The 13,660-nt window shown below is 45.5% G+C and overlaps 1 protein-coding gene across 11 annotated transcripts in view; it reads left to right on the top strand.

Annotated features, from left to right (window-relative positions):
* CLEC16A (C-type lectin domain containing 16A) overlaps positions 1–13,660 on the top strand; it is a 220,710-nt gene that overhangs the window by 12,896 nt on the left and 194,154 nt on the right. For all 11 annotated transcript variants that reach the window (XM_028507807.2, XM_028507839.2, XM_028507847.2 and 8 more), the window contains exons 2-4: positions 2,151–2,279; positions 5,327–5,460; positions 10,692–10,840. In XM_028507807.2, coding sequence (XP_028363608.1) covers positions 2,151–2,279; positions 5,327–5,460; positions 10,692–10,840 — 412 coding nt within the window. The remainder of the gene's footprint in view (positions 1–2,150; positions 2,280–5,326; positions 5,461–10,691; positions 10,841–13,660) is intronic.

The raw sequence follows: 13,660 nt of genomic DNA, 5'->3' as shown, positions 1-13,660 counted from the left end.
GAATGTTTAAAGATGTCCTGGAGGTTCCTAAGCTTCTCCTCATTTTTTTTGAATTCTTATTTTTCCATTCTTTTCTGTTTGGTTGTTTCTTTCTTCCTTCTGGTCCACTCTATTGTTTTGAGTCCCAGTTTTCTTTCCATCACTATTGATTCCCTGTGCATTTTCCTTCACTTCTCTTATTGTAGCCTTCATTTTTTCATCTAATTTTTGACTAAATTCAACCAGTTCTGTGAACATCCTGATTACCAGTGTTTTGAACTGTGCATCTGATAGGTTGGCTCTTTGTCGCTTAGTTGTATTTCTCCTGGAGCTTTGATATGTTCTTTCATTTGGGCCTTTTTTTTGTCCTGATGTGCCTGTTATTTATGAGGGGCAGAGCCTTAGGTGTTCACCAGGGTGGGGCAACCCAGTCACTGGGTTGTGATGTTGTGTGTGAGGGCGGGGTCCGAGAGGAAACAGTGGAGCTTGCCCCGCTCTCGGATTTCATTCCCTTCCGCCACTTCCCCCAAGCTAACTGGGCCTTTCTGGTGCTAATTCCCGTGTGGGTGGGCTTATGCATCCCATGGGTCTTTCCAACAACCTCTCCTGTGAGGCTGGAGTCTCTCCCGGCACCTCAGTCCCCACAGCTGTTTTCAATCAGTGTCCCAGGTTCTATTTCCCGGCGCTGGGACCCTGCGATGTGCGGTCTGTCTCACTGCCCAATTTCACCTGGTTTATCTGCACACGAATGTGGCCCAGACAGCCAGGTGCCTTGCGTGCAGTACCTTGCTTCACAGTTGCCACCTTGCTGGGTCTGCCAGCTGCCTGTGTGCTTGGGATGCCTTATGCACCCAGGATGCTACGCCCGGGATGTGTTACGCGTCGCTTTTTGTGCCACGACTCCTCTCTGCCCAGGTGCCCAACTCCACCCCTTTTACTGGTCTGGATGAATGTGTATATTTTAACTCCTTGGTTGTCCGACTTCCATACAGTTCAAATTTTTATCAGATCTGGTTGTTATCTTGTTTCTAAATTGTTGCTGACCTTATTTTGGTTGTGCAAGGAAGCACAATGTGTCTACCTATGCCTCCATCTTGGCCGGAAGTCTTTTTTTTTTCCACATTTTTAGAGCTTTTCAATGGGACAGTCCTACCTCATCTTTCCCTGTCTTTCTCTCACCAGCCCCAACCCCCAGTTGCGGGGGGCCATAAAAGAAGTCAGAAGGTGACTCGTGGTATCCCCTCTGCCTTCCCAAGTCTGAGGCTGCCATGACAGGTCCAGTTACCTCAGTCTGTGAGTCCTAGTGATGCCATCTCTTAAAAACTGCGCCAGGTGGCAATCCCAGGGCATCTAGCCAGGTTGCTGGGCCCAACAGTACTCAGGACTGGCCTCAGTGATTCAGTCACTGTCACCACCAGCAGAGGGCCTCAAAGACTGACTTGGGCCTTCCTGTCTCTGCCCCAGTAGCTGGCATAGGTCTGGAGCAGCATAGGCCTTCCAGGACCATTTTGGGGTTGAAATCCAGTGCCATAGTCTCAAGCCCACTTGACTCTGCAGATTCAGTAATATGCACTCAGAAAAGAGGATCAGTGTCCTGCAAGTAACTCACTTCATGTGAGCCTTCAGTTCTGATGGGTGATCTGCACTTTGTGGAGAATTATGAACAGTCCAAGGGTAATTTTGTGATTGTTCATGACATTTTCCCCAGGTGCTGGATTTGGGACCCACCCTCCCTAAACTGTGACTCCACTGCGTGCAGGTCTTATGTTAGGCATTCAGACCTGAGCCATGTGTCTCTTTTGCTCCACTCGCATCACACATAGCTGGGAAGTGTGTGAAAAGGCCAGTGCCTGGGCTCCCCTCAGTCCCCCAAATCTGAATGTCCAGTGGGCTCCCATACTCCCACTTTACCTAGTTCTCCAGGTGATTCTCATATACTCAAGTTTGAGGGTGGCTGTCTTCAAGGGCTTGACCATTCTCTTGCCTCAGTTTGGGTTGGTGTGTCCCTGGTTGTCTGCCACTTTCCTTGAATGGTAAGTTCTGTCTCAGCTGAATGGAAATTGTACTAACTGGATCTGAAAAAGCACAGCCATATTGTCTCCCAAATGTAGCTAATGATCGTTAGCCTGGCTTTCATTTCAGTCAATAACCTTTGCTTTTCTTTCTTTCAGGTATCTGTACCATGTTTTGACCAAGAACACCACAGTCACAGAACAGAACCGGAATCTGCTAGTGGAGACCATCCGTTCCATCACTGAGATCCTGATTTGGGGAGATCAGAATGACAGCTCTGTGTTTGAGTAAGGATTTAATTTTACTTCTTCTTTTGAGTATTTTTCTCAGCGCACATCATGAACCATTCCTGATGATGTCAGAATTTGATGCCAACTTGGTCTTGTACAGATATCTATGCTCTTTATCTGTACAACAGGGAAGTTATGGAAATGAGTCTCTCTAGAAAATCTGAAAACATCATGGATATTTCTTCTAATAGTGTCTGATTATCACCTCCAAGGAAGGAGACAGTGTCCTGGGTAGTTAGACTCTGAGTGAACTGGGGGAGACACTAGGGGCAAACATTTGTTGTTTACTGATGGGCCAGGCATAGTGCTAAGCTCCTGATGAAATAATCCCCTGCGTTTCCCAGGGACTCCAGGGCAGAGGCCTTGTTGTCCCCTTTTACGTGTGTAGTCACACAGCTGGTACATTTTGAAGTAGCATCTCATACCAGGGCCCATGCGGGTTTATCCTTATTCTCATACTTTCTAGATGAGCAGCCTTAGGCCACCCTCAGTTTCCTCATCTTTAAAGGAGAGAGAGAAAGTTCCCTGCCTAGTGCCTGGTATAGAGTAGGCACTAAGAAATGTTAGCAGTTCATTAAAAAAAAAAAAAGTAAAGAGGTGTCTCCATTGGACGGTTGAAAAGCAAAGGCCATAAACCATGAGCTACTTCCTCAGTAGACCTGTTTCAGCATCTGAGTGCAGAAGAATTTGGATTATGACAACCTCCAGGCAGATTTTGTTTTTATATAAAATGATCTCAATTAGAAGTATTGAGGGTACTTTTAAGAACATTAAAAAAAAATAAAGGTATCCTATTTCTTACATGGCTTCTTATTAGATATCCTGATTTTCTGAATAGCTCTATAGTTTCCTCAGTAAGCTTACCTAAGATAACAGCTACTTGTAGAAAATGCAAACCTGTGACACTGGCCACAGTCCCCAAGGGGAAACATGAGTAATGAAATGAGGGGTTGCCTATAAACGGGACCAACTTCCGCTAAGGCTCCCCGGGGAGTTGGTTGGTCAGTTGGTCGGTCTCTGTTTCTGGAAATGAGAGAGACCCTTGGGTTAAAGCTTAGAAACCATGTCCCCTTTCACTAGAATGGACTTTCTTAGTCCATCTCTCAGCTTAGAACTCCTGAGCTCTTAGAGGCCCGGCGATTCTTAAATGGCTGCCTAACAGAGCCCCCAAAAGAATTTGTTTTTAATACAATTTTTTATTTTGGAGTAATTTTAGATTTACAGAAAAGTTGTAAAGTTATAAATGTAGTATAGAAAGTTTCCATATGCCATTCCCGTTGTTTCCCCATTGTTAACATCTTAGATTACTGGGGTACATGTCTCAAATTTGAGTAGCTGACATTGGTACCTGACTGTTAAGTAAACTCCAGACTTGATTTGGATTTTGCCAGGTTTTCCATTAATAACCTCTTTTTGCTCTGGGATCCCAATCCAGGCTCCCACAGTGAATTTAGTTGTCAAATTTCCCCACTTTTCTCTGGTCTATGACGGTTTCTTAGTCGTCTCTTGTTTTGGTGACCTTAACAGTTCTGAGGAGTACCTATCCCACCAGGGAGTGTGGGAATTAAGTTCCGCCTTCTGGAAAAGGGTCGTATCTACACATGCTATTTGAAATTCTTCTGCATGGAAAATTTGTTTCCTCTTCCCTTTTTTAAATTTATTCCATCATTTATTTATATCAATGTGAACTCATGGATATTTATTTTATACTTTGGATTATAATCCAGTACTGTTATTTATTTTGTTGTAGCTTTGGGCATTGGAAGCCCTTTCAGCTTGGTTCCTGTGTCATCTGACACCCCCCCACTGTTTTGTTTGTGAGCATTTCTTTCTTTCTGGTACTGTACCATGCTCCAGGTTCATCTTCTGTTTTTTTCTGCCCCAGCCCTAGAATTAGTCATTTTTCCAAGGGGCCCACCACACTCCTCCAGGGTGTTTCTAAAAATCCAGGCTCTTGGACTTCGTGATAGACCTAGGGTATCAATCTGTGGGCAAAATCTAGGTCCAGGCATTTTAACAAGTTCCCAAGCTGGTCATCATTCTGCTGCAGTGGGCTTGTTGGTGGATCCTTGGTAGACAAGGTAAACAAATAGATCAAATAGTAGGAATATTCTGGGGGGGTCAACATGAATAGCTATCAGAATCAGGGTTGGAAAAGATTTTAGGGATCTTTTTTAGGTAATTTATTCATACATTTATACTTTCATGGATTCAAACAGAAGGTATGCAGCCCATGACCCTGCTTCTGTGAAACTGACAATTGAGGGGAAAGAGTCACCAAAGTTAAGTCAACCAGCAGATACATGTTTCTGCAGCGATTTGTTAGGAGTATTCCAAATGAGAGATTATCTGCTCTTAGCTAGAAGTCAGAGACCACATAACTAGAAACATCACTTTCTTCCTTTAAAGGAAGACATTAGTGGGTCTGTCTTCCCTGAAAGTCAGTGCCCCAGACTGCATGCAGACAAATGTCCTGTCCAGAACAAGAAAGGCGAACGCAGGCTTGGAGAGTGCCTAGGGTCCTACCACCATGTGAGCATCTTCTGTTTCCTTCCCGTTCTTTTTCTGCAGATCTGGAAACTACTAACTTGACAAGTTGGAAACCAAAACTCTTAATATCAGCATCATTTTGCTCCTTTGTAGGGAATTCCCATTGTTAACACTCAAAGATGGAGTGCAAAGAAACTTAGTAAGGAAAATGAAGGATATAAAATATTTGATGAAAAATACTGCTTACCAGTTTTATAAGCATGGATAGATAACTGTGTAACCATGTAGTAAATAAAGATCTTTCCCCTCCTGCCAGAAATCTAGCACTGTTTTCAGATTATGGGAGGAGAGCTTGAAAGGTTGCATTTGCCCATCCAGCATCGTGGGAGCTGGGTAGCATGGAAGCTAAGGCTGTGCAGGTGGCGTGGTCTGGCCGTTCTGCAAATGCCTTTGGGGGGTGGGGGTGCACATGTGTGCTATGCATGGAGCTAGAGAATGATTTGGATGTCCAAATGTGGAACCAAACCACTGATGCTTTCCCATTCTCTCCCCAGCTTCTTCCTGGAGAAGAACATGTTTGTTTTCTTCTTGAACATCCTGCGGCAGAAATCTGGCCGCTATGTATGTGTTCAGCTGTTGCAGACCTTGAACATCCTCTTTGAGAATATCAGTCACGAGACCTCACTTTGTAAGGACAATCCTTGATACCTGCCTCTGCACTGCTGAGCGTTAGCAGTGTGTAGTTTGGTGTGATTTTTCTGTTATTTTTCAAATGTCTTTGCTTACTGTGTATCTTAGTACGCCTGGGCTGCCATGACAAAGCACCCCAGACTGGGTGGCTTAGACAACAGAAATTATTTTCTAGAGGCAGAAAATCCAATATGTGCCTTTAGGGTTGGTTTCTGGCGAAGCCTCTCTTCCTAGACCACAGATGGCTGCCTTCTCATTGTGCCTTCATGTGGTCTCTCCTGCATGTGCATAGTTATGGTGTCACTTCCTTTTCTTTTAAGGACACCAGTCTTACTGGATTAGGGCTCTATCCTAAGACCTCATTTAGCCATAATTACCTCCTTAAGGCCCTGTGTCCAAATATAGCCACATTGGGGGATAGGAATTCTATACAGAGATTTTGGGGGTACACAATTCAGTCTGTAATTTCATGTTTATCCCTGCATGGTGGTACTGTGAAGGGCTAAGGGAGAGTTCCCTACTGCTGAGTGATTCTGGGACATTTGCATTTCTTGTTTATAATTTATTACTCAAGAGTTGGAGTCAATCAGCCAATAAAACAAGCATTGCAAGCAGCAGGGGCGGGGACAGGAAGAACTCAGCCACAGAGCATGCAAGGTATGGGCTTTGGCACCTGCCCGCCTGGCACGTGTATGACACAGAGCTTATTCCCTGCCCTCACTAAGCCTCCAAGAGCCAGGGGCCGTCACTGCCCTCATTTAACACCCAGAGGGTTTGAGTCACTGGACCAAGGTGGCAGCTCTAGCAAGGCCAAAATTGAGAAGGGGATCAGCCCAGGTGAGTTAGCTCAGGGCTCCTTAACTGGGATTGATTGTGCCCCCAGCAGACATCCGTCAGAGTCCAGAGACATTCTTGGTTCTGGTAGTGATGGTGGTGGTCGGGGGGCAGAGGCTGCTACTGGCATCTCTTGAGACCAGAGGTGCTGCTAAGCATCCTACAATGCACTGGACAGCTCCCACAACAAATAATTATGTGGTCCAAAATATCAACAGTGCTGAAGGTGAGAAACCCTGATTTAGTTCCTAATTCTCGGTGCTTGACCATTAGCCTTATTATTCCAAGATGACCATACCAAGCCCCAAGCCCTACCCACAACAATTAGGAAAGAGAAGACAAATGATTAAATGTCTATGTCAGAGGTAGACTGTAGGTCCCCAAGACAGGTTAGAAAGGAGGTTCTGGTGGGTGGGAGGAGGTAGAGATGTGGTCATTGACATTCCCTTGGGGAAGAAGAGATAAGGAAGCAGTTGAATAGTGACTTTCAGAAGTGGCCACTAGATGGTGCTGCTGCTCAAGCCAGACTCCTTACCCTGACTCATGAATGTGAGTTGACTCACTCTCCTTAAGTGGTTTCTCCCCTGTTATCAGTGTTTGTTACACTGGATATGAATTATGTGTGGTTTTTGAAAACTCCAAGAGGGGAAGACCCAGCTCAGTGGCCCTCACACTCCAACTGTACCGCAGGCTGGTTCTGCCACATAATTCTCCTCATGCACTCTGGGCAGTGAACTCTCTGAGCAGCAGTGGAGATAATGCTAGTACATGGGGAATGGAGTAGTTTGAGGATTAAGTATGACAGTGTGTTTTCAGAGCATAGTATGAGGTCTGGCAGGTAGATGGAAGTGTCCAGAAGAGTTGATTTTATCATTAAATCTAGCATTCCCCCAAATGTCTGTTTTATGGTAACGCTTTCTAAGCATAGGCTACTGAACCAATGATGGGAATGGGACAATTAAAATTCTGGAGTTTCTGAGTCAGATGGCTTTTCTTATATTATGTCTAAAAAGGGTGCCCTTCTATGAGAAACCCAAGCAGACACCACCAGCTTTACGGGGAATTCACCAGAGTACTTTTGTAAGTCCTGCCAAAGTGGCAGAAATCACTTCCTTTTTATAGAAGTTGGATTAATGGGGGTAAGAGGATAGATGACTTTTGCTTTTATTTTTATTTTCTAATTATAGAAAGAAAATGTCCTCATTATAAAGCACTACCAGCAACAAAATCAAACAGTACAAAAATACAGAAAGCAGAAGTTCTGGAGAATCTCAGCCTAACAGTTTGGCATGCGCACACTATTTTGCTATTTGTTTTACTTTTGCCCAACCTACCAGTGTATCTTAGTCATGCATCCTTGCCCAGTTTGGTTCAAGGCCTGCACTTTGCTGGGCCATAACTTATTTAACTTGACCATGGGCATTTAGGTAGTTTCCAGATTTTCACTATTACAAGCAGCCATTTCACAAGTGCACCTGTTGCCTGTTGGGTTTGGTGACCTAAGTGACAGAAGGCCTGAGAGACTGAGATTACGTATAGACTCATGGGTTTATTATAAAAGGATACCACAGAAAGTCAGCCACATAGTGAGGGGGTAGGAGAAAAATCCCAGCCAAATAATAGAGGCACCTCCACTGCCCCCATGGTGGCCCCCACCACCCACGGAATCACCTCGTGGAGGCCCTGGAAAAGTCCCCACTGGGCAATGATTGGAGCATGTGGCTCTTCCAGTTCAAGAATGCAGCCCAGAGGCTCATGATCGAACATCTGAACCTGCCAGCATTGGCGTCTGTGCCTGTGGTGGCCCGGAAGTCACTAACCAGCCCCAATGAGGCTCAACATGACATTTCAGCAGCCCTTCTCCTGCCAGCTCATTCATCCTCATCCATAGCCAGAAAGACAATGAAAAAGGAGTGCTCTAGGTGTCAGTATTACCCGGGCTGCTGGTTACAGGTTAAGATTCTAGGTGGGCAGTATTCAAAGCTTGGAATACGGTATAGCACAAGGAGGAAAAGGAATGGGCTCCTACCACTGCATGCAGCAACGTGGGTACTTCTCAGGTGTGATGAGTGAAAGCGGCCAGGCAAGGAGTGTGCATACTGTGACTCCATGCATGCGAAGTTCAGGGACAGACAACACCAATGTGTAGTGATGGGAATCAGTCTAGGGGTTGTCTTTGGGGAGTGGGTAATAACTGGGTAGGGGCATGAGGAGCCTTCTGGGGAGCTGCAGTGTGCTGTGTCTGATCTGTGTGGTGCTTATGGTGTCTATATTTGTAAAAATTCATCAAGCTGGACACCTAAGGTTTGTGAGGTGTATATATATATCAGTACATAGGTACATGTACTTACCATTCATATATTTGTACATTTCCACATATATCAAGCTGTACACCCAAGATGTGTGGAATGTGTTACCTCATTTTTAAACAGTAAGGCACCAATATCTCCCTCAGTAACTGTTCTGACCAGAGGATTGTGAAAACTGTTCTATGACTACAGACTTCACGGCCTGTCTGGAAAGCCAGAATACCCAGCGTGCTTTTGTGAATGTGGTGGCTTTCCTAGAGAGCTGGGTTCTGCGGGGGAACCAGCTATGGCCCATGCCATAGCCTCTCATGGCCCTGGGCTGCCAGGTGGCCCTTGGCTTTGTGTTTGGTGATTCCAAATTGTCTTTCCAGTAATACTTTGGCCTAAGTTAGGTACCTCTTTGGCACCAAATAACTTAATGGTTTATTTTCCATTCACCCAAGAGCAGCTGTGTTTAGTCCTAGAAATATGGTGGTGGAAACTATGAATTTCCAAGTGATAGTTATAAGAATAATGGCAGCTGACATTACTGAGTGCTTACTGTGTGTCCCTCACTGTTAGTGCTGTTTGTGTGTCATCTTTAATTCTCACAATAGCCTTGTGAGGAAGGTACTGTTATTTCAGTTCTCAGACTAGGAGACTGGGGCCTGGGGAGGGTAAGAGGTTTGCCCAGGGTCACCCAGCTAGGATGTGGCAGAGGCAGTATGGATCCAGGCCCACGTTTGAGCCCAGTGTTTGTCACATGGAGGGGTTCTTACCCAGAGTCACAGAGTCCTGGGCCCACTCCCAGAGGTCTGACTAGAGGGTCAGCGCTGGGGCCCAGGATTCAGCACGTCTGATCAACTCCAGGTGACGCTGCGCTGCTGGTCTGAGGACCAGGCTCTGAACTGCTCTACTCTGCTGCCTTGAGTGCCTGCCTGTAGGTGCAGGTATTGATTGCTCTCTGCCTTTTCCCCTTCGTGGGGAGGCAGGTGGGGTGATGCAGAGCTCACCCCAGGCTGGCAGCCCAAGGGCAGATTGTGGGTACAGCAGAGCCTGCTTTGCAGGGTGGCTGGTGAGGTCTTAGAGGAGAACATGTCCAGCAAAGGCCCGATGTCAAGGTCACGAACTGGAGGCCCATCGGCCACAGCTGGTCTACAGACCTGTTTTTGCAGGCCAGCACAGCTTTAAAAACTAGCCAATCCAGTGACCAATATTGCAAAAATTAGAACATGCAGCATTAAAATCTGTTACCCAGCTTCCCTTGCACAATTGGAAGCTCTCACCATGCTGAACCTGCATTTCTTCAGGGACCAGGAGCTGGGAGCTTGGAGCGGGTAGCCATTTTTTGGTTGGCCTCAGTGCCTCCCAGTTTTCATTGTTGGCCCCATTAGTGATGATATTAACAGAGGCTTTGACGCAGGACCTTGGTTCAAGTCCCATCTCTGCGACTGTCTGTCTCTGATTCCTGGGGCAAAAATGAGCTCTTTTTATTCATCTGGAAAATGGAAAGAATGAATCCTACTCTGCAGTATTGTGACAGTTATAATAATGTAAAGCACTCAGCCTAGTGTCGAGCATGGAGTAAAAAGAAGTTCAGCATTAAGTGGCTTTTATGAAATCATGTTGCTATATAGGGAGGAAAAAAACCCCATATGTGTGAGGCCCTTGGTGGCATTCAGGGATGATGGGGTGACTTTTGATGGCAAAATGGGGCAGGTTGTTATAAAATACAGTGCTTTTTTCCCTTAGCCGTGGGTTGTTTCTGAAATGCCCACACACCAACTCATCTGCCCCACTCCCAGCTCAGCGTTGAATTGCGCCGGCAATGAAAAAATGTTCAAGTGTTCTTCTCTGTTTGGTGTGGGAGGGCGGGGTAATCGGGCCTTTCCCTGGCATTGCTTTTGAGCTTTCTAGTGATTACGCATAGTGGATAATTTATTTGCTGGTTAAAGGTTAAGCTGCTCCCCGTTAGCTTGTGTAACCCCACCCACCCAGAAGCTTGACTGGTTTGGGTGTATTCACATCATCATTGGCTTGTTACCTGATTTTCTTTGCTTGTCTTTCCCCCACCATGAATTAACCTGTTTTTTTTTTCTCCCTCTAGATTATTTGCTCTCTAATAACTATGTAAATTCTATCATTGTCCATAAGTTTGACTTTTCTGATGAAGAAATTATGGCATATTACATATCATTCCTGAAAACACTTTCGTTAAAACTCAACAACCACACTGTCCATTTTTTTTACAATGAGGTAAGTGGCTACTGGAAGAGGGGCGCATTCGGAGGCAAAGCCAGCTGGTCAGAGCGGCACCTGCTGTCCAGGTGGCCTGCTTTCTCTCTACAAAGCAGTTATGTGCTTGTGTTTCCTGATTCTCCGTGCAGCAGTGTTTGGCCTTGGCATGCTGGAATTCTTTTTTTAATTTAATGTTACCTCTCTACTTTTGATGTAAAATTCAATTAGTGTGAGCTGCGAGCATTGTAGTTGGTGGGGAGAAGTACTTGGAAGTTGACTTGGGGGTCATGTTACCCTGTGGGAAAATTAGGAACTGCAGCCACACCCGGGTTTGCCACCTCCCTGCTGTGTGACCCTAGAAAAATCCCAGTCCTCTGAGCCTCAGTTTTTTCCTCTGAGAAATGGGGATGATAACATATACCTTGTAGGTTTTTTTCAGGGATTGAATTAAATGAGATGATGCCCTCAAAGCACCTTGTATATACCTGGCTCCCTAAAATCATAGCTATTGCTATTCTTTATAAGCTAACATCCCTGGTAATCCTTGGGAAAATTACTAGAAATTTAAAGAAATAAATTATTGTTGTTGTTCTCACAATTAAAAAAGTAGCTAGAACAGGCCCTGGCTGGTGTGGCTCAGTTGGTTGGAGCATCGTCCCATAAACTGAGAGGTTGTGACGGGTTCAGTTCCTGATCAGGGCACATGCCTGAGTTGTGGGTTCAGTCCCCAGTCGGGGAGCTTACAGGAGACAGCCAATAGATGTGTCTCTCTCACATTGATGTTTTTCTTCCTCTCTTTATCCTTTCCTTTCCCTCTCTCTAAAGTCAATAAGCATGTTCTCAGGTGAGGATTAAAAAAAAAGTAGCTTGAACAATAGGTTAATTTGTCTCATACCAAATGGTACAGATGCCACCTGTTCTGGGGCCAGTTCATCCTGTGGCTCAGCCATTCCAAGGACCCGGGCTTTTCCGTCTTCCTGCTCTGCTGACCATATAGAAGGCATCTTTCCTCAGGCTTGACCCCTCATGGTCTCAGAATGGCTGCAGCAGCTCCAAATATCACATGCTCACATGCCACTGCCAAAAAGGCTGATGAGATCACTTCCCTTTGTGGTCTCTTTAACTTCCAAAAATCTTCTTTCCCAGAAGCCTTCCAGCACACTTCCTCTCATGTCTCACTAGTCAGAATTTGTCACATTTATCACACAGTGTATCTAGCATTTGGGAGTGGCCTGGCAGGGCATTTCTAGCTTGGTATTTTGTGATGCCGCACTCATCTGAAGGCTGGATTGGTATTGGAGGATCTGCTTCCAAGGTGGCTTGTTCATATGGCTGGCCAGTTGATTCTGGCTGCTGTCGGGAGGATTCATTACATAGGTTTCTCCAGGGACTGTTTGCAGGCCCCCGTGGCACGTTGGCTGGCCTCCTCCAGAACGAATGATCCAGGAGACCAAGGCAGGCTGTAATACCTTTCAGACCCAGCCTTAGTGAAGCCACACACCATCCCTTGTGCTGTATTCTTTAGTCCGCAAAGGGCCAGCCCTGACTCGCTGCAGGAGAGGACAACACAAATGAGTGAATACAGGTTAGGATCATTGGGCCATCTTGGAGGCCAGCTGTCACACAGCCACATGCTGTTTGCCTGGCAGGTAGCTTCTGACTGGTGGTTACATAATGCCCTGCAGCCTGCATTTGAAGCAGACCATAGTCCCAAACATATCCTCTGGGTTTGGGCAGAATCCATTTAGCTGTTCCCATATGATGCAGAAACAGTGGCCTGAACCTTAATTTTCTTTGCCTAGATTAGTAGTGGGGAAGAGCCGGCCTCAGAGGGAAGAATTACTAGCTTCCAATCACAAAAACTATGTGGCTCTTTGAAAAAACATTGTGTGGCCCAGTACCTAGTACACAGCAGGTGCTCAATAAACATGTTCAGCAACCAGAGAGATGACATTAGCATTTTCTGAGGGCCTCTCCCAGGTGGGAGAAAACCCACTTGAGAAGTTCAAATCAGAGAGAGGAAGAGACGCGCAGTCCTCCACTCACATGCAGCTGGGCTTCTGCGCACCCAGCTAGGAGGGCAGGACACCGGGATTCTGGGGCCAGAGTGATGCTTCTGGAAAAAGATCCTGCTGGTCACCAGAGGAGTGGTAGGAGCCTCATTTTTGAGGTTGGCTTGGTTTCCTCTTTTATGTGGGCCAGTATAGTAGCTACCAGTTATTAAGTGAGCACTTGATTTCTAGTGCTCAAAATCGTGCGTGTGCTTTTTTTTTTTTAATCAGACAGTGGAGGTGGCCTCTTCCCTACTCCCTCACTGTGTGTGGGTGCTCTGCAGTTGGCTCCAGAGCCATGTGGACACACTGGCCAGAAGAGGGCCACCAGAATGCCACCTTTCTGTTCAAGGCCCAGATCATGTGCTTTTTAGGCTCCAGCAGTGGAGTTCTGTGGTTCTGAACTGTTTTGGTCTCTTCTGATGACCCCTTTTTAATGTCAGAAGATTTCTAAGACCCTCCTCCATCATTATAATGTTTATTCTTTCAGTATTTTCAAATAGAGGAATATACAGGATGGGAGAAAAAGTAGTCTTACAGTTGTACATGAAACAGTGTATTTTTATATTATTATTTATTTATTATTATATTATTTTCCATACAACCAACCATAAACCTACTTTTGTCCTACCCTGTGTAATTGCCATGGGAGATTCCAAAGGTAGTAAAACTTGACACTTGCCCTTTTTTCCTCTTTCTTTCTTTCTTTCTTTCTTTCTTTCTTTCTTTCTTTCTTTCTTTCTTTCTTTCTCTTTCTAGCAGCATCTAATAATAACTAGCATTACCA

Source organism: Phyllostomus discolor, chromosome 3 (genome assembly GCF_004126475.2).
Source record: "Phyllostomus discolor isolate MPI-MPIP mPhyDis1 chromosome 3, mPhyDis1.pri.v3, whole genome shotgun sequence".
NCBI lineage: Eukaryota > Metazoa > Chordata > Mammalia > Chiroptera > Phyllostomidae > Phyllostomus > Phyllostomus discolor.
Note: the sequence above shows the minus strand (reverse complement) of the source record. Positions and strands in the feature narration are given on the sequence as shown.